The 22,145-nt window shown below is 37.1% G+C and overlaps 1 protein-coding gene across 1 annotated transcript in view; it reads right to left on the bottom strand.

The window, feature by feature from the left end:
- LOC145662781 (methyl farnesoate epoxidase-like) overlaps window positions 1–22,145 on the bottom strand; it is a 733,391-nt gene that overhangs the window by 250,138 nt on the left and 461,108 nt on the right. Inside the window, exon 5 of the mRNA XM_081728654.1 lies at window positions 4,448–4,562. Coding sequence (XP_081584780.1) covers window positions 4,448–4,562 — 115 coding nt within the window. The remainder of the gene's footprint in view (window positions 1–4,447; window positions 4,563–22,145) is intronic.

Raw genomic sequence — 22,145 nt, 5'->3', positions numbered from 1 at the left:
ATTCGAATCAAAGCGCACTTGCCTTTAAAGTCACCTCGCTGTTTGGCTATTTCTCGAAGTAAACCTAACAATATAGGTACCAAAGGAAAGATAATTTAATGCTCCACAAATTTAATTAGGGATGTTTCTTCTATATATCATATCATTGGGGGATACAGAACAAAAAAGTAAATATTATGGACAAAATATGTTAGTTTTTAATGTTTATGTTAAATTTTCCGAACAACCGTTGGGTCTATCCGAAGCATGAATATACAAAACCATAAAACACACCTTACAGATAAAATGAGAAAAAGAAATTCATTAATATCTCGATTAGTTTTGCAGATATGGCCTTTTATTAGAAACGCTCGTTTTTTTAGCTTCAGTCGGGGGAGAGGTGTACGGGGAAACTTCCCGCTCGTATCAAGCGACCGGCGGTCTAGAAATGATCAGGATAGTGGACTTGATGATTTAAGACCACCGGTTGGGTTTACCCTCTTGGGTTGAACGAAACCTAATAACCACGTGTTCTGCCTCCCGACTAACCCATCACACAACTTAATGCTTCTGGCTTAGTCAGAAACAACACACTTAAATTATATAATTCTGTTAAATCTCTCGTGACGATAGGCTAATGATGGTTTCTTTACTTCTGCTTATGGGCTAACAATAGGACTGGTATGGAAAGCACCAGTAGCTAGTCAAATGCTTAGGTGATGAACACGGTCAATTCGTTTAAGCAGAGAGAACAAGCCGATGAATATACCATACAATAGTAGAAAATCGAACCAAATTAGACTACGATGTAATCGTAGTAGAACAATGCAATCAGCACCCTAGGTGCGGTGGGATAGTATTCAAGGCAACTTGATATCTGTAGCTCGGAAAAACATCAACAAATGACAGATGTTTGCCACCGAGATAGAAAGCCGGTTTAACAAGAAAAAAGTTCGTTGGTAGCAGAAATGCACAAATTAAGTTTTTTGTCCAGAAAACCGAAAGCCTGTCTCGTTCCCCCAGTGAACAAGACGATTTAACCTTTAAACTACAGAGGTAAATTCTTTAACCTTTAAACTATGAACTACATTTAAAGCGGTTTTCTAAGGGTTTACAAAGAAGTCCATTTCTTCACTCCTATTTATCGAAGACACGTGAAACAAAACGTGTTACAAAAGTTATTGTAGTACCATTTCGAAATCGAAATATCCGTAGTTTATAGGTTAAAGTGACTTGAAGCGTTCTAGTAATACCATGAAGGTATTTCTTGCAGGAATAAATAACTAGAGCTTCAACATACAGCAGGTCAAAGACAGGAGCCTGGATCTGAGGTGGCAAACAGCGTAACATTAAGAGCACTGCCTTGCAGAACATCTCCTTCCTGCAGAAATCGCTTTGAGAGATAAGAACCTTCAAGTACCTTAGAATAACGTTCGTCTTGGAAACTATTTGGTCTAGGAATTAATTCGTGCGGTAGTACGCACACATTGAAGCTGTAGTACAAACACAAAATACATAAATACCTTAAGAAAAATATTGTCCATCGCTAGCCACCACTTTCGCCCATCTGTCAGGCAATGTACGGATTCCGTGGCGAAAGAAGTCCTCATCCTTGGAAGCGATCCAGTCAGAGACCCATGTTTCGATATCTTCTGAAGAAGTAAACCGCTGTCTAATCAAATCGTTGTTCATGCAATCGAACAAGTAGTAGTCCGAAGGAGCAACGTCTGGTGAATACGGCGGGTGGGGTAAAACTTCCCATCCGACATTTTCTAAATAGGTTTTGACCGGTTTTGCGACATGTGGGCGAGCGTTATCATGTTGAACAATAAGTTTATCATGTCTGTTCTCCCATTCTGGTCGTGTTCTGGCCAGAGCTTGCTCAAACGCATTAATTGTCGTCGATAACGTTCTCCATTCATAGTTTCACCCGGTTGCAGCAGCTCATAGTACACCACACCTTTCATATCCCACCATATGCACAGCATAACCTTTGCACAGTGAATATCTCGTTTTGGTTGTGATGGACCTGGTTCAGCTGGTTTCACCCAGGCCTTTTTTCGTTTAGGGTTCTCGTAATGGATCCACTTCTCATTACCCGTAATAATTCGATGCAGAAACCCCTTTCTGCTCTGTCGTTGAAGCAGCAATTCGCAAATGGTTTTTCGTCTTTCAACGTCTCTGTCTTCCAATTCATGTGGAACCCAATGTGACATGTTTTGAATCATTCCCATGGCTTTCAAGCGTTTGGAGACTGTTGTTTGATCAACGCCTAATGCTGCTGCAAGTTGTTCCTGCGTTTGACACGAATCCTGCTCGAGCAATGCTGTCAATTCTTCGTCTTGAAATTTTTTTGGCTGTCCAGCTCACTCTTGGTCTGCCAAGCCGAAATCACCACTTCTAAACCGTGCAAACCACTTCTTACACGTTCGCTTAGCTAGAGCATGGTCACCATACACTTCCACCAAAATACGATGACTTTCAGTCGCACTTTTCTGCATGTTAAAGTAGTGCAGCAGGAAACCCCGCAAAAACACTTTATCAGGCACAAATTGCGCCATGTTCACTTAACTACAAACTGGTGTTGTTGACGCTTTAATCCACTGCCCTATACTACGAACGATACGCGATGACAGGGGTTTGCAACACATGTGTGGATACACGGAACTATGGGACGCTCCGTTCGTTGCGCCATCTCTTGTCCACCCGCACGAATTAATTCCTAGACCAAATAGCTAAAAAATTGAGCTATGTGACCACGGGGACCTTGGCCATTCAAACATTTTAAAAGTCAATAGCGCCAAGTTGCGTCATAAGCCTTTTCTGCATGCAAAAATATAGCAATAAAGTTTTGGTGGTAGAGAAATGATTCCTGAATCTGGCTCTCAAGATCAGCAAGATTGTCAGTAGTAAATCGGAATGCGCATAAGTCACACTGAAATTTTCTGATGCGAAACTTTGACTGCTAATATCATACCAGTCGCTTGTTCATCATGCGTTCATGGAACTTACAGAACAATTCGAGAGTAATTCGCTGTAGCCTCGTGGTACTGTTTGCTTCTTTTCTGGTTTCAAGACGGAAAGAACTAATGCCCCACATCGAGATGGAAAGTCTTTTCAAATGTGATTGAACAGCTACAATAACATTAGCCGTGTATCACCAGAGACATTGCGCAACACATTATGAGTTATACCATCAAATCCTGGTGCAATATTGGAAGATGAGGTGAAACTGAAAAGAGTGAGTGGAATATTATAGTTCTCAGTATTAGCGCACCGAAAATTTAACGTGTTCTCTCGATATGAACACGAAAGTGATTAACTCTTCATAATAATGTGAAAATTAAAAGATTGAATAAAAGTATCAGCCAAATATTTTAGCTATCCCTGTGAGATTACTCTCCAAAAGCCCATCTAGTTTTAGAGCAGGCGCACTAGAAGTAGCACAATGACCATTGATTGATTGATCCCGGCGGCACACAGCATCAATAGGCATCTGGCTACTCAGGGACGAGACACATTCTTTCCAGGTTTGCCGCTTCGATGACTTAATAAGGTAACGGCACGAGCACGAAGATTGCAAAACTATTGTGCATTCTTAGCAGTGAGATCCCAGTTGAAAACGGCAAGAAAGCGTCAACGAGCACATATACCTTATGGACTATTGCTTTCACATTCTGGAATGGAATTACGTGGAGCATCTACTCTCCTCAAAATGATTTACACAATCCGCTGCAGAGAGATAACCAGGAGAATGAAACTCACTTAACTCCAGAAATGTCATGTAATTAGCACACTTTGAGTTAAGGCTTCTAATATAAATCAGGTTGGCAACAGGCAGACCTAAAATGGATTGAATATGATTACTGCCAAAGAGATTTGAATGTATACTCCAAGTTATTAAATCGCAGTAGTTGGAAAAAACAGAAACATCAATATACCTAGGTATATTTATGTGTTGGAGCCAGTAGAGAAGTGAGTAGGACTGATGTCGTATCCCACTCTCCTCAACTAAGTCAGTAACCTGTTGACTACGGTCTTCTGTACGGACGGAGCCCTTGAAGCGATAGTACGCGTTCAAATCTCTGACAATAAATAAAAGATTCGAGCTGATGGCAAAGGGAAAGTAGATCGGCTGCCCTAAATGCTTAAGAGCGAGGAATGTATAGCATGCAAATCGTGTTTAGGCGAGAACAGAATATTCTCACCAAAACTGCTTTCAAACTAGAAATAAGATTAGTATGTCTGGAAAGAAAGTAGCAACTCGACCATCAGTGTGCTTATTATTTCTGAAAAGTGTGTACGAAGCTAAAACAACCCAAAAGTGTGGTTGGGTCCCTTTTGAACTTAATATCTTTGATTGGGTATCTGGCACCGAAATTCACATAACTGAAAGCAGCTCCTAAAAGTGTGAAGCAATCGCTGCTCTTGGTTATGGGATATAAGAAACAAAAATATATTTACATACCTTTGGGATGCGGAATCCCATAATTTCCAAGTCTTCGATTGCAAGACGTGGTACACATGTGAATACACTTCCAATCCTGTTTGTTTCGAGAAGGGTAGCTGATGTGTAAGGAAGCCTGAAATGATAATATTTACACATTAATTACTTGGCTCCTTAGATTTCTTGCATTGTGCACACGTTCGAAAACTGCTAACGAATCAAATCTGTGAACTTTGTCCTCTAACGAAGTGATTGGAAATAGCTTTCGTTAAAGTATTATTGATGCGTTTGGAAATGATATTTGCAATAATTTTGTTTCACGGGAACTGAATGTGAAACGAGCACGAGGTTGACGAAGAAGAAAAGGATTGATTGCGAAAGAAAGATATGGTGTAGTGTGGGGTGTCAGTGAATATGACACTATGTAGAGAAAGGTAAAAAAAGCTTTTTGTTAAGAATACTTATGATCCTGCGGGAGCTACAATTGGTATTTCTAATAAACATCATATTTCAATTAACTTTTCACACTTCTCACTAGTTCGGTTGCTAGCGAGTTCATTTTAGATGCAGTGACTCCGGTTCAATTCTTCGTAAAAGAACGTTAAAAACATTCGCGGGTTCGAAATTCACCATAAACTCTATGTCGTATAGCCTGGGTGCAGAAGACGTACTATAAAGTTCATATGTGAACACCCAAAAAATTGTAACGGACTTTTGTTAATAAACAATATAAGATTTTGTTACATAATACAAAATTAAAATGACATACAAAATTAAGGTTCCCCATCCATTAATCTGCCCAAATAATAGTATTTTGGTTAATGTTTTAAAGACAAAATTTATTTGAAACATATAATAAGACAAATTAACTTATTGAAGTAAGGTAAAAATGTTTTACAAAATTATAGTTATATTATCGGTATTGTCTCCTCCAGGTTATTTGAAGATGAAGGTGAATACAGCCCTTTGGCAAATCCTTGTTTGGGGTTATATTAAGGTTTTTGTTAAAGAAATGAATATGTAAATGTAATTCTTTGTAAGAAACTTCCTATGATAATGATATTCATAAATACAATTTTTTTATCAGAACTTTGCTGCATTTTAAGCATATAAAATGAAAATGACGGATTATTAACTATTCCTGCAAAACAACGTCTACAAGAATTTGTATAAAATAAGGTACAAATTAAACCATAATAATTAATAAATAGGAATATATGTATGTAACTACTTTCGGCTTGTGTTACAATAAAATTCTCGAATTGATAATGAGAAGGCATTTGGTGTGATTCAGAGAAATCTCGTTGATGTAATAAGAAGTCTCGGTTTGATTCTGAGAGTTTTGTAATGAAGCTAATTATTACAATATTGATTTGAATGTCTGGTTTTATTGAAAGTTAGCGTTCTTTCCAACACCAAGGCCAAATGAAGCGATGACCTACAGCTTAATGTAGGATCCAAATCACGTAAGTTTCAACAGGGAGTTAAATCGAGGTCTTCTGCATACAAGTTCCCGTACACACACTAACAACATAGCCATAAGAGAGATTTAATCGGTTCTACATTTCCCACATAATCACTTAAAGTGGGTTGTACTAATATACAGAAACTCCAGTTCAATTGGCGGCCCTAGAGTTTTACATCAAAGAAGTAATGTTGTCAATAGGAGTAAAATACTTTTCACGAAGACAGAAGCTCTTCTGTGAGGCAGACGATTGCTAGAAAGAGCATAACCTGATCACATGAGCACAGAGTAGCATCAAGCATGGTGACTTATAGTATGTTGCCAGATCTCTCATAAACATCAATGAGCACTCCATATTAAAATAACAAATTTGTGTTCAGTCGTTCCTCATTATGTCTAGATATTCGATCCACATCGACTGACTAATCACGTAAGTAGTACAGGCAGGTGTACTGCTAGTTGAATCAGTAAAATTTTTTGGATGGACTGAAGTCAAGACCTAGGGGTTGGGTTCAAAATCAATGAACCAGGGGTACATAGGACCACCGCTCTAAATTTAGACCATATGTAGGTTGGCCCATCCCTCAAATTTCGGTAAAAATTTGGTATGGCAGTATAGGACCAGTGCATGTATCTCTGTAAGTTTGGAAGGGTCTATCTTGTTCCCTTTTATGAGTAAACATTGCCAAAAATGTAAATTTACGGTGATTTTACCTACTTTATACTCTTGGATGAGGCTTTATTACCTCGTATGGTTATATGGGCAAATACAGGGATCTATTCCCTTTCATAATTCGTAGATATATTAATGCCCTCTAAAATTTTTGAAGGGGTACATAGGACCACCGCTCTAAATTTAGACCATATGTAGGTTGGCCCATCCCTCAAATTACGGTAAAAATTTGGTATGGCAGTATAGGACCAGTGCATGTATCTCTGTAAGTTTGGAAGGGTCCATCTTCTTCCCTTTTGTGAGTAAACATTGCCAAAAATGTAAATTTCCGGTGATTTTACCTACTTTATACTCTTGGATGAGGCTTTATTACCTCGTATGGTTATATGGGCAAATACAGGGATCTATTCCCTTTCATAATTCGTAGGTATATTAATGCCCTCTAAAATTTTTGAAGAGGTACATAGGATCACACCTTAAATTTGAGAATTTGAAGCGAAGCGTGCGAAGTCGTTCATGATTGGGAAGAGACCCACTAAGTTGTCGCCAACTTAAATTTCAATATATCAGTTCGGTAAAGAACTGAAACAATTTATCATTCTACTATTCTCCATATATTTCTTTACTGGTTATTTAATATCGGACTTCCGAAGAGAAATCTAATTGAGTTTATTGAACGGGCCTATAGCGACAACTCCCAGTAACGACTTCTCTTCAGTTTTATTTTAAGATTGAAAAAGATTGAGAAAGAGACATATATGAAAGTCAAGAGGGAGGTAGAAGAGGGAGAGGAAGAAGGAGAAGAAACATAGAAGGAAGAAAGAGGATTAGAAAGGTCTTCTGAAGAAATCTGTTACATCGACGACAGGAAGAGACCACAAGAAAACGTTGCCGAAAAGAGATGTTGGATAATCTTTTTTAATACAGAAGAAGATAAAAGAGGAAGAGAAAGAAGAAAATAGAGATGCAGAAATACGGGATAATTATGGAAATATAGTAAGGAAGCTTAAATACCTAGCTAGATATTAGAAGGTGCTTCATATCCAAATTTTGTTATTCGAGAATCAATTCTGAACTGTTCCTGATGAAACACATGTTCCCTCATACGACTCTGACCTGGATTGTTACACAAGTTGGAGTTACCCTGACCCAGCCCAGACGATGAGAAGTACTAATTTAATCATTTATCTGCTATTTCTGAATATTAAATAACTTTCATCCAGCAACTGATTTTAAATGGTGAAGGTCGAATACACGTTTGAGTCTGCCAAGGGAAGAAAAAAATCGAATGATACACACATTTTCCACAAATCGGAATTCTTGAAACTTTTAAGAAACTATCATATCTCCAGCTTACTCCATTGCTTCGGCTTGCCTCTCAGAGCCGATTTGGATTAATTTGGGATTAGTTACCTTCATGACCTCGGTCATGAATCAGATATATACATGTTATAGTAATACACACACATAATAAATGTTATTATTTTATATTAACTTTAGAATTTATCACTTAAAACTAGAGCTATCATTGATTCACACACATATCGGACAATGTATTGGCACAGGTAAATATGTTAATATTTACTTGAAAGGAAACTAACATCTAGCTACACTTTTGTAACATTTATTACACATATTAAGAATAAAACATAATGAAAGATATTAGCTACATGCAAAAACATATACATATATCAGCGTACATAGAATGTTAAATCATATCAATCTAAATTCAAAGTTGGAAAAAATTAGAGATAAAACATTGGTAAAATTAAATCATCTCTCCCACATTAATAGGTTCAAAAAAAAAAAAATTAAACGAGTCCTTTTCTCGTCGTTTCATATAATGTTTATTTCACGTGTCTATATTTCGCCTATTTAGCGTCCATGCATGTAGTTCATCTTTATTTGAATATATACATGACATGATATTGTGAAGGTTCTGTGCCGTCACTGGTAGCTCAAAATACTTATTAAATGAATGCATCAGAATGGGGATGAAACTGATGCACAACACGGTACTTAACTGTAAAATTATGGTTGAATTCAAATGTTTTAATTTTGAAAAATGACTAGTTTTGGGAAATAGGTGAGAGAGAGAAAAAGGTTTTAACTAAGATAAAGGAATGAGCACTAGCCTGATATTCCAACGAGGCTGGCGTCGTTCTGGTCATCTGGAACATGAATGTCTTTCTCTGGAGGGGCCTGGATAAACTGGAGTCAGTCAACATCTGGATCTCTATCCTGTTGATCTGCAAGGGGCGTCGAGTTCTCTCTTGACAATGCGTCTTTACGATGATGTTCTCCTACACCTTCATTCCACTAGTTTCAACTTAAGCTCGATGTATCTGCGGTGATAAACCAACAGAATGGTATTCTTGAGTTATGGAGCTGGTTGTTCTCCTATGGTGCGATCCGCTTCTCTCGTCGATCCTGCATCTATCCTAACCGTGTGTCGAATATTCTTTGTCCATGTGTCCTCCGTGGTTTTGTCTGGCTGTAAAATGATGAGTCTGGTGTTCAATAAATGGGGAAGTATCAGGCTGTGCGGAAAGGTATACAGAAAATGAAGAAGGAAACTAGTCCTGTTTATTGACAATTTCGAATGTGACAATTAACAAATACTGCTAATTGTGTATTTCCAAGAGAGTTCATGTGGTGCACTGGGTAACCTTGGAACATGTGACGACAGCGTCTCTGGGAAGATGGAAAGTAAGAAAAAGAAAAATAAACATTTGTACTTGCATAATATCATTGTGAGTGACATGTGTTTTAAGGTGTTAGTGCGAAGTTCCATTAGTGCTCAGGGATGGAAAATGAAAGGTAGGAATAATAATTTAACTATTACGAATGCAAATAATAGAAACTTAGATAGGTCTAGAAATTGTAATAAGAATAAAAAATATAATCAAACAAATAAATATTTCATAAGTGTAGTGAAATCCTATATAGACCTCTATATATATACAGAGTGAATCAAAAGTCTGGACACGGTGGAATAACTCGAGAAATGAACTTTAAAGCGAAAAATAAAAAAAACACGGGTTTAGTAATATTGAAAAAAAAAACTATCTGATGAAACCAAACTCGACCCTCTAGACCCACTCTTTGGGGCTAGTGTGTGGTCAACTTTGAAATTTCAAATGGAAACCCCAATTTTTGATTGCAGATTTGGATTCTACGCCCCAAACTATGTATGGTTTCATCAACACTTTTCCGTCGATGCAAAATATGGCGCTATAATCGGCGAAAGTAAATTAACTGTTTGGAGTGAAAAAGACAGACATTTTGCTGTTAGCCCGAGAATCGTTACCAACAGATCCGTCACCGTTAAAGACCTGCCACTTATAAACGAATCGTTCAGGTGAACGACGCTTTAACATATGAATGAACGAACGAGCGATCCCATCCCAATGTTGCAGTCCCATGCCATGTGTTACTAAATGTATTATAATTCACACATCCATACATTGCATGTGAGAAGAGAAAACAATAATGAAACGTATAACACACACACACACACACACACACACACACACACACACACACACACACACACACACACACACACACACACATAACGGTATCACTTCTTTTACAAATCGTCCACTATAATGCCGAAATTACAAGTTACGCCTATAACCTTCGCCATGTCTATTCCGAATGAAAGTTCGATCAACGTACTTAAGCGGCCTCCATGCCACGAAATTAAGGTGGTACCATACGTGCGTATTAAAATGTGCACTCTGTTCACACAATGCTCTTTAGTGGTAACTCCTTTAGTTTTGAAATTATATTGGAACGACAGAATTAAATCTTGTCTACGGTCCGACTACTACCACTACTACTGCTATTAGTACTACAACTACAACTACAACTACAACAACTACTACTGCTAATGCAAAAATTACTACTACTACTACAACTGCTACTAGTTCTAGTATTACTACAACTACTAGTAGTACTATATTACTGTTACTATATTCCTATTGCTACTATACTATTACTAGTAGTAGTACTACTACTACTATTAATGCTACAATTTCTATTACTACTACTGCTACTACTACTATTAGCAGATAATAATATAATATTATACACTATAAAGAAGAAGAAGAAGGAGAGAAAGAAGAAGAAGAAAAGAAAGAATTCCATAATCATTTCACCCATCTCAAACTGTGCGAGACCGCGAGCAGTCTCGTGAGACTACTCGCGCGAGACTTACTGAGGTCTCGTCTGGCACAAGTCAGGAGAAACGATGGCGAAAATCTTCATGATGCCGTCGCTTCGGGGGACGACGTCGTGCCACTGCTGGGCCGAAGACAACCGTCTGTCTCATAGCTGCCGTCCCTGAACAGCGGCGGGGCCGTCACGGTGTTCGCTGCCTAGCCGACAAATAGGCAGCCTCCTTTGAACCAGCACTAGCTCACCCTTTTCGCTGCTGCCACCCAATAATCGACGATGGTCCGACGAACTTCGTCGGCAATTGTTCATGGGGAACGTCAAGATCAAAAGCCTAATAGAGATTTGGATCCCAATAGTCACACATTTTCTTTTGTTTTTTGATCACATGTATACTTATTTCACCATGTCCACAGCATTGAAGCTAATTAAAGATCATATAGGAAGTTTTCCTGATTTTGCCTTTACAGCGCCACTTCACACAGCGACAACGATGTTTCGACTAAATCTTATACAGGTTTGTGCGCAGAATCCGACTCTGCAATAAGAAATAAAAGCTTCCATTTCAAATGTTTCAGCTAACCCCACCTAGCTTTAGGGTGCGGGATCGTGTTCGGTGCCATTGAATAACTTTGTTGATCCGACGTGTACTTCTCAAAATACTGCACCGTGTACAGACGGTCGGAGCTAATATCAAGCTCATGAACGAAGAGGGGAGCATCTAATTTCGCCGATTACAGCGCGATATCACACTTCAACGAGAAAGTTTATTTGATCATTCCTTACATTATTTGGGATGTAGTCTCCGAATCTTCAATAAAACATTGGAGTTTCCATTTGAAAAATAAATGCCCCCCCCCCCGCTCCTTTCCAGAAGGTGGGGAAGAATGTTCCGTTTGATATAATCGGATAGGTTCTTGAGACATATTAATACTTTTTTTTTGCGCAGAAGTGTATTTCTCGAGTTACTCCACCGTGGCCAGACTTTTGGTTCACCCGTTATTTCAAACATAAATTAGGTTGACAGTTAGATGCTATTTTTAATAATTTCACACTGTAATGTGGTCTCCACTCGGAGGGGCCCACTAATTTTATCACCTACTGTACCGTGCTAATTTTTCCGAAATAGGTTTCGATGTATATATGATATTCAATTGATTATAATTATACTTGGAATTAATGTGGAAACTCGGGATAATTTCGTAGTAACTGTATTTTGGGGAATAATATCTTGATTCGTACGTTATTTCATGATAATATTTAGCATATGGGTATTTCAAATAGGGAAACTTTGAAATCATCATCTTAATGCTATACAAAAACTAGGCCCGCTATTGAGGTAACGCTAATTATAAACAATAGTTAAATCATCTGGACATAGTAGGGAGCCAAAAACAGTTATTTTCATCAGTGAAAACAGGCAGAAATAGTAAAATATATTATTCAGTTCATAAGACGACATGTTTACAGCATATAAAAAGTGATGGACAGGATTCATCATAGTGTGTGAACCATTTCAGAATAGTGTTGGAAAATCTTCAAGTTTTTTTTTTTTTTTTTTTTGTGTGTCAGTGATCTCAACATTTAAGTCTTCTTTTCCACCTCCCAAAAATTCGATTTAGGGTCCAATACACCTGTCCAAGTGTAGCTTCAGTTTGCATATGTAGTAAGTGATTTTTTTTATAATCACTAGCCTTAGGTTTTCTTGTAGTTAGAGTAATGTCCAATATGTCAGTGTAAACAAAAACTAAGGAGCTCCCATCTACTCCTTGAACATCGTCTCAGTAAACATGGGTTGAGAAAATCCTTAGGGATTTTTTGCCTTACAGGAAGAGGGTCCCCTTTTCATTGATAGCTGCACAGTTCCTTATTTTGAGTCACTTAAAGAACCATGAGTTAATTGGTAGCAGGGTCTTTTGGGACCCTGATTCATTTTAGCCACTCCCTTTTCCAGCCTACAGAGCTGATTATTAACATGGTAAAATTTGGATATTGTTTGTTTTGTATAATCTAACTGCGTAGTAGTATTGATAAACATGTATAATAACATGTATTAATCTTTGTGTTTTATTTTATGTGGAATGTAGTGCATGTATGTGTGTGTAATGTAGTATTATGACAGTGGAAATAGTGTATGAATGAGAGTGTGACATGTTTAAGTGGGGGCAGTGTATCATTTATTATATGATTTTTCACCTTTGTTCGTTGTAAAAGGTATTAAAATCCAGTTGAAATCCATAAAAATATTCTATAGTAATTTAGAGTACAAGGGCACATTCGATCGTGCATAGGCTATTTAGGTGTCACGTCAGAAGGGCCCGAACAAAAGGGCGAGGACAAAAAGGCCCGAGTAAAAGGACCCCGGTCATAAGGGCCCCACGTCAAAAGGGCCCCGCGACAAAAAGGGCCGAGTCTAAAGGGCCCTGCGACAAAAAGGCCCGAGTCAAAAAAGCCCCGCGTCAAAAGGGCCCCGGTCATAAGGGCCCGAGTCAAAGGGTCCCGCGTCAAAAGGGCCCCGGTCATAACAGCCCAAGTCAAAAGGGCCCTGCGTCAAAAGATGCCGGGTCAAAAGGGCCCCCGGAAAAAGGGCGCGAATCAAAAATGCCCTGCGCCAAAAGGGGCCCCGAGTCAAAAGGATCCCGCGATAAAAGGGCCTCACGTCAAAAAGACCTGAGATATAGCCTGAAAAGCATGAGAAATCTAAAAATGCGTATTAGATTAAAAGTATTCAGTGGACAACACCTGATTTGTGTTGAAAGAACGTACATGTGGATCTGTATACAGTGTTAGTCAAAGTTATTACGACAGCCCAGTTACGATTCATGTGAACAGATAAAAGTGTTGCAGGTAGGTATTGATCAGTGCCGTGTCATGGTGCGGGTGAGCGGGGCAACGGCCCTGGCTGCCGAAGTAAGGTGGAGCAAAATTCGGGAGTAAGAAATAAAAGGAAAGAAGGAAAGAAAAGAAAAGGAAAAGAAAAGGAAAAATTACTTGGAATATTTTAGATCAATAGCAGATAGTGTTACTCGCGTTAGGAAAATCTATGTACACCCAACCACAAAAGTCTCTTCCCCTAAGTGCTCTAATTCCATAACTTGGGGTCCATGTAATTTGCAGTTGTGAGAACGCCTGGACAGATGCAACCCAATTTACACGTAACTTTTCTCGGCACTAACAACAGTTGGTAGCACTGAATCCAGTCTTTATGCAAGTAAAATTGTGAGTAGATGACGCACGAAACATTTCTCCATTCTGAGATGAACCTCTCTGGTTCAGAGCATGTTATCCAATGAACATCATATGTTAATCTCAATATTGTTGTGTATGTAATGTATTATTTCACTATATACTGCATATTCAAAGAAGTAAAAACACTGATCACACATGAATCAGAAAATGCTTGAAAGTAGACGAAAACAACTGCTGGAAATAAGTTAGTAAATGATTGCCTTCATTGAGAGACCTTCTCCAATTCTCCTAATTCCAACAATTTTTTTTCTTTCTGGAGGAGAGAAAATCTTGCTTGTCACACTGAGTATGTATTGGAATTGAAACATTTGAAAAAGTTAGAACCTGACCGGGATTTGAACGCGGGTCCGCCGAATATAAGTTCAATGCGCTAAACACTTACCCACCTCGTCACTTCATCTTCCGCCCAAACTATTAGCTAGTTAAAAGCATTGCATGTAGGACTATACACAAAATACTCGTACTAATACTCGTATAAAGAGACGTTCCTTATTAGTGTCACAATGACTTACTCGAGGTTTCCTTCTTTAACTCAAAAACAAGTGATATAGACCTTCGTCAATGAGGAAAATATCGCGAAGCGTTCTTCAAGATGAGGCTACCTCATTGTTTTTAACTGGTCCCGATTTATATTACTGCAATTCTTCCTCACCGTAACTTCTAATTTTTAAAGAAGAAAAGCCTACAGACATTATTTTCGCATTCTTTGAATTGCATCAACACGTGTAGAAATAGTGTGTGCTATGTTTATGTAACATAGCTACTACTTTATTTCCTTATTTTTGTATCAAGTGTGAAAGCAGAGAACTACTATTTCAGTGACCCGGGTTCGAATCCCAGCGTGACAGTTATTTTTTCTTTATTCGAAGGTATTGTTTACGCAATTGATATTGTAATTCTGTTATTATTATTATTATTATTATTATTATTATTATTATTATTATTATTATTATTATTATTATTATTATTATTATGCGTATAACTATGAATTTCGATGGCAACTGTCGCCGAATATTAACAAGTGAATATGGTAGAACTATGAAATAAAGTAAAGAGATGGGCGTAATTTTATCATAAAATTATATGGCGCAACGAATTTTATCTCATCGCAAACGGTTATCGTCGAACATACACGGTTAAAGGAGCAATCTGTTGATCAAATTAATAGAAGTTGCTAGACAAGTATTGGCCACTGGCAGAAAAAAATACAGAGTAACTGCAAGTCGAGTACGTACTATTGTACAGGAGTATGCTCAAAGACCTATAGAGAACTATCTTCGTGGCTTGGCTCACAATTTTAATTTGCAATCCACGTAAGCAGTTTGAGACAAATGTCAATCGTATTTGGCATTTGGAAAGTTAAGAAAAAATGATGATAAACTTATGTCCAATATAAGTTGGAAGAATTTCAAAACAGATTAAAGTAGCCAGAATTTTTCAATGTAAGTTCACATACTTTATATATATGCGACTTGGGACTAAAACCGCTAGTGTCAACACGAAGTAGTTTGAAGTATATATACTATTCATATTAACATTTGCTTTTCTTGCAAAAGAAAATATCCATTTATAGGCGTTAAAATTTGACGAACATCTCATTTTTTGCCAAAAAGTGACACTGGCCCTTTTAGACTCGAATCACATATTATATAATTTAATCGACAAGATATGAAGATTTTTCTTTGTTTGTAAGGATTCATGTTAAGTACTTCTCAAATATAATACATGTAATATGTTTATCTCAAAAATACTTTTTGTTAGTAATGGTTTTTATTACTCTTTTTATCTTATTGTAAGGCTTTATGCAACATTGGTACTTCTAAAATATAATGATCATAATGTAATGTTAATCAAAGTCAAATTGTTCAAAAGTATACTGTAATGTAAAATAATTATATACGTATAAAATCTGATCAGATGCAACAGAAAATACAAACAAATGCTATTTGTTTGTAATGTTTGTCATTTGTCTTTCAGCCGTTTTTAAATCCTTATTATAAGGCTTCGTGTTAGGTTAGCACCGTTAATATATAATAAGAATAATGTAATGTTCACCGAAGTCAAGTTGTTAATATTATATATATCTATATATATAATTTGATGAGATTTAGTGGAGAAAATATATATAATAGTTTTTAGTAAGGATTTTTTGTTTATAATATAGTTCTTGTTTCATTATTTTTTATTTGATTCCATGTCAGTAAGGCCTAGACAAAGAAGGACGTGTACAGAAGGAGTCGTTCTCAATGCAATATCGTATGTCAGTGGCTCCCAATCACGTTTACCTGGCACCCTCAATGCAAGCCCTTAATACTTCACACTTTTCTTACCGCTTGTTGGCTACACATATTTTTCTGATCTTTTACCTGATTTCAGATGCACCATTGAATTTTCAATTAGATAATAATAGTAATAATAATAATAATAATAATAATAATAATCTCAATATATTTATATTTCCTCTAGCAAGACTTCTGAATACCTTTGTAGTCCAATATTATTATTTGCCAGCTGTATTCCTAATTAAACCACAGTTCGTATTCAAAAAATATTTTGCATTCCTACTTTTAATTTAACATCTGTCTTATATCATTCGTAATATTTCTAATTAAGAATGTAGTATATTTCTGTCAGTAGCTTCTGCACTTCTGTTCTTGGAAATAACATCCCATCAATGTGGGTTTTCATCGCTCCAATTGTAATAATTTTTTTCGGTTCACCAGACCACATAAGGTAAATATCACTTCATCAAAGAATACCGGAGGGAGGGGCACGGTGGTTCAGTGGTAGAACGCTTAGCTCTGGTGTGTAGGACTACTGGTTCGATTCCCGGCCAAGTAAGGTTGTGGTGGACAATATTGTATACGTGAGTTTTCCCGGGGTACCCTCGTTTCCTTTTGATTTCACCCGTTCTTTCATCATCATTCACTTCCTTTAATCATCGTCATCCTAAAGGGCATAATGTGGGACGTTAAACTGACAGTCTGAAATTTACCAGAGAATACCATGCCATTTACGACAATATTGCTGTCAACGATATTTCATATCATTACTTCGCAAAACTCAATGCGGTGATCAAAGTCGTCTTCCGTTATTTCATGCACTAAACGCATTCTCCTAGGGTTTAAACTTATACCGCCTTATGCAGAGTCGTCTTGACATATGATTAGCGTCATACTAAAGGTTTGACTACTGCAATTAACATATGTTAATCGAACTCTTTAGTATGGTACTAATCATACTTCAGAATGACTTTACATAAAGAGCATAGCGTATAAAAATTCATTGCCCTGAACTCTGGAAAACACCTAGCTTGTTAGCAACTCTGGTTATCAATGAATGCGGAATTTCCACAACAGATTGTAAATTCAAAGAAACTGCCAAATTGCTACATTGTTTCGGCCTTCCTGATCGCATGCGGTACCTTTCTGCAAAACATTCAATGGTCTCTTAGGCAGTTGACTTCGAAATTGGGTTACGTTCGGAAAATGTAGCATTAAATAACTTTTTACCTCTGTATATGATCTCTTCTTATCCTATAACTGGTGTTACGTTAGAAGGGCCCGAACAAAAGGGAGAGGACAGAAAGGCCTTAGTCAAAAAGGCCCCAGTCATAAGGGCCTGAGTCAAAGGACCCTGGTCAGAAATGCCCCGGTTAAAAGAGCCCCCTGACAAAAAGGCCCCACGTCAAGAAATCTGAGATATAGCCTGCAAAACTTCAGAAGTATAAAAATACTTATTAGATGAAAATATTACTTGGACATACCTGTTTATTTGTGTTGAAAGAACATACATGTGGAAAAAATATAGGGTTAGTAAAAATGTTACGACAGACCAGTAATAACGATACGCGTGGACGGAGGTAAAGTAAATATCGCAGATGGTGGACTCTGCGATATTTGATATCAAACAATATCTTTTGAATGGAAAGAGGTGGGTTTGACACATCAATTTAGGCTAGAATGTTCCCACAGATGAGAAGAAGAACTCATTTTTTAAAAAAATCTATCTTCATTCGTTTGCGAGATAGGGTGCTACGTTTGACATTTGTATCTAGTAGACCAAAGTATCTAGACAGGCAAAGAGACACGTAGATGTAGAAAAGTAAAAGGTTGCAGGTGTGTTATGCGAAAACTGCACTGAGTGAGGGCGTGGACATAATGACAGCCATCCTAGATTCCGCCATATTGGATATCACATAATATTTTTAAATGGAAAGGAGTGTGTTTAGCACATCAATTTAGGATTGAATTTTCCTACAAACGAGAATATGATTCATTCTTCACCAATCCTCATTCTTTTACGAGGAAAGTGTGCTATGTTTGACATTAGTGTGTAGTAGACAAAGTATCAGGACAATAAACTAATAATGTGGCGGAGGAAAAGCAAATGTTGCAAGTGTGTGTTGTTGCAAAAACTACATTCAATGGGGATGTGGACACTGTTGATTACATAATTATTCAGATATTATTAAACAAACTACTATAAAATATCCTCTAAAATTATTTTATCCCTCCAAGTTAATACAGTTAGTATTTAATAGCAAACACACGACGATTTATAACTTTCTTTAAGCATTTCGGCATCGTTGTTACAATTTTCCTGGTGTAGTGTGGGGAAATATTGTTCCAATCTGCACGTAATGCTTTTCTCAAACCTTCTTTCACCGTAACTCGTATATATTGACCTTACGTTGCAATTCGTTCCAAAGATTCTCAATGGGATTAAAGCCGGTACTGTGTGGTGAGGTTTAGCGTACTTTTGGGCAGTTTTAAAGCAATCTTTTCTTTACAACATATACTTTGTTTGGGATCAATATCTTGATAAAATTAAAAGTACTTCTAAGAACGTTAAGATATATTTCTTCTGTATTTTAAAGTAGGCTGGAAGTTCTTGACATTTATTTCTGCATTTACTTGTCGAAAAACTATTATTCTACCATCATATTCATGCAGGTTTAACTTAAATTCGTCGATAAAAAACATTCCCACCAGTTTTTGGGTTTATTTTCAAAAGCTGTAGAAAATTTAAATATCTTACATTTCTTAATTTGGGTAATACATGGTTTCTTTCTAGCAATTCTACCATTATATCCTTCCAATATTAACTCTACATGGTACAATACACTGACCAGAAGAAACATCGTTATCACCCACTACTATTTGAACGACGTTGTTGAGCTCTACCAAATTTTCGAAACTGCACATTAAAAGCATTCTATTGCTTTATAGTCGTAAAGTAACAATTAATCACAAATATACTTACTGTGTTAGTAACGTTAAGAACGTTAAGAACACAATGAAGTACTATTTATTAGTTACCTGTCTAAATACTTTCTTCTACTAGAAACAAATGTCAAACTTAGCACACACTATCGCGTAAATGAATAAAGATCGGTCAAAAGTCGACTCAGTAAGGGATGCTCAGGAGACGAGTTGAGACAGAATTTTCCTGAGAATACCAGAGTCGAGACACAGCTCTTTCAATAGAAAAATGCACATTTTTCGAGTCGAGACATCACATTTACAGTACATTTTTGAGACGAGACAGCCTCAAATCTTGTCTCGTGCGCATCCCTAATTCAGATTATCGTTTGTAGCAAGATTCTAGCCTAAATTTATGTGACACAAGTACCCCTGTCTATTTGAAAATATTTTATGGCATATAATATGCGGAATTCAAGTTGGGTGCCATGATCATTTAACGCAGTTTTAACACCAGTACCAACCTGTAACATTTACTTTTCCTTTGTCCATTTGTCTCTTTGTTACTGCCCTGTCATGATACTCTTTTCTATAAGATACATATGTCAAACATCCTCTCATAAACAAATGGTAATGTGTCAGAAATGAGTTCACATTCACATTTGTGGAAATATAAAGCCTAAACTGAAGTGTAAGATCATAACCCTTTCCATTAAAAAATGTACGATCCGCAATATAGTGTAATTCAAAATGGCTTCCACGATGACCACACTCCTAGCCAATGCAGTTTTTGCAATAACACCAATTGCAACATTTAATTTTCCTCCATCCACGCGTGTCGTTATTATTGTTCTGTCCCAATACTTTTGACTAACCCTGTATGGAGATCCACATGTATGTTCTTACACCAAAATTAAAGAAACGTTTTCAATATAATATTATTCATATAATAAGTATTTTTCTTCTTTGATTCAGGGACAGAAATTGAATTTTAGAACTAAGGGAACAGTCATTAATAGATAGTCTCATTGGGCTAGGTCTCGAGAATACAAACTCAGAGATATGATATGATATGATTTTCACTTTAGCATTCCTTTCACCAGCAAGGCTGTATGAGATGTGGACCTACTGATTAACGTGGAATTTGAACCACATGAGATCCCGCCGGGAATCGAACCCGGGTCTTCATCGTCTACAAACTCAGAGAGAAGCGGTTGAAAGCAAACTTTCATCGAGAACCGACTTAAGCGATATGGATTGTTGCAGATCAAACAGCAACCAAACAAAATTAAGATCACCATTCAAGTTTACTTTTTGTCTCTAATAACCACTGATATTCTTCCTTCTATTGGACAATCACTTCTACTTACTAAGGTGGCACTATCCCCTCGTGCATCTTTGATTTCCACTTCTGTTTTGATTTCAGGCTTTCTGGCCGTGGGACTATTTCTACACGGGCTGTTTCCACTCAAGCCCTTTTTTGCAGGGCCCTTTTGACGCGGGGCCCTTTTGACCTGGAGCACTTTTGACCGGGGTCCTTTTGACGCGGGGCCCTTTTGACCCGGGCCCTTTTGTCGCGGGGCCCTTTTGACCGGGGCCCTTTTTCTCGCGGGGCCGTTTTGACCGGGGCCCTTTTGACGCGGGGCCGTTTAGACTCGGGCCTTTCTGTCCTCGCCTTTTTGTCCGGGCCCTTCTGACATGGAATCGCTATTTAGATGCTACTAATGCCATCTCTGTCGCTCTAGCGAACTAGTAGTTTGTTGCTCCGAACCATAACGATTTGGTCAACTCGAAAATGATCCTTTTACTAGATAAATTATGCATAAATATTATTTCTGGACTATCTACACGAACAGTTAGGTAAAGTGTATCCAAATTGGGCTTTCTTCAAAATTACAACTCTGAATGGACCAGTAATTAAAATATTAATAAAGAATAAACTTTGCGTTCGTCATTAAGCAGAAGCTAGGATATATGATGTTATTTTTTCCGTTCTTAGATTACAATGGCAAAATTTTTAATCTTTCTTTTATTCGTGTTGTAGACTGAATTCCATTGTTGCCATCAGAATAGAAACGCATTTAATTAATATTATCGTTGGTAATATTGTTGCTCTTTGAACCTATATGCATTTCTAAACTGTGAAGTGGTATATAGTTTGGATTTGATTGAAGAAGGTCTGGGGTTGTGAGACGTTTTGTGTATTGGTCCGTGCGCGATTAATCTTGTAGTGAGATATATGTCGTAATCATATGATATGACTGCTTTTAACAGTCTCTAGTAAATTTAAAGTATAGGGTGTCTACTAATGAATATATGTAATAGGGTGTGATGAAGATAAATAAAATAAAGATGATATATATATATATATATATATATATATATATATATATATATATATATATATATATATATATATATATATATATATATAGATATAGATATAGATAGATAGATAGATAGATAGATAGATAGATAGATAGATAGATAGATAGATAGATAGATAGATAGATATGAAACTGAATCTGAATGAATAATAGGACATCCCTAAATGTATATGGTTAATGTATTTATTTACCGCTAAGTGAAGTGATGACTATTTACGTATAATGAAAGATATTTTGAGCACTGACCTCTACACTATAACCTCTCACGAGGATATAGGTGTGTTTTCGTGAACGGACTGTTAGCACTTCGCAGTTTGGCGATCAGGAGTATTAGTATCTATTCGTTGAGAATCGAGTCTAGAGGGGTGAATAACATCATATAATAAACCATTCGAAATATTTTATAATTAATCACGGAAGTTCAATAGCTGTTTAAAAACGTGGTGCCGTTGAATTATATGCATTTATTTTGAGGTTATACTGCAACGTGAATTTTTTTCAGTCACCTGTTCCAAGTGAGTTACCCTTGTTTGTAGAGGTGACAAAATGGATAGAGTCAAAA

This window comes from Thermobia domestica, chromosome 10 (genome assembly GCF_964235325.1).
Source record: "Thermobia domestica chromosome 10, izTheDome1.hap1.1, whole genome shotgun sequence".
Classification (NCBI taxonomy): domain Eukaryota; kingdom Metazoa; phylum Arthropoda; class Insecta; order Zygentoma; family Lepismatidae; genus Thermobia; species Thermobia domestica.
Note: the sequence above shows the minus strand (reverse complement) of the source record. Positions and strands in the feature narration are given on the sequence as shown.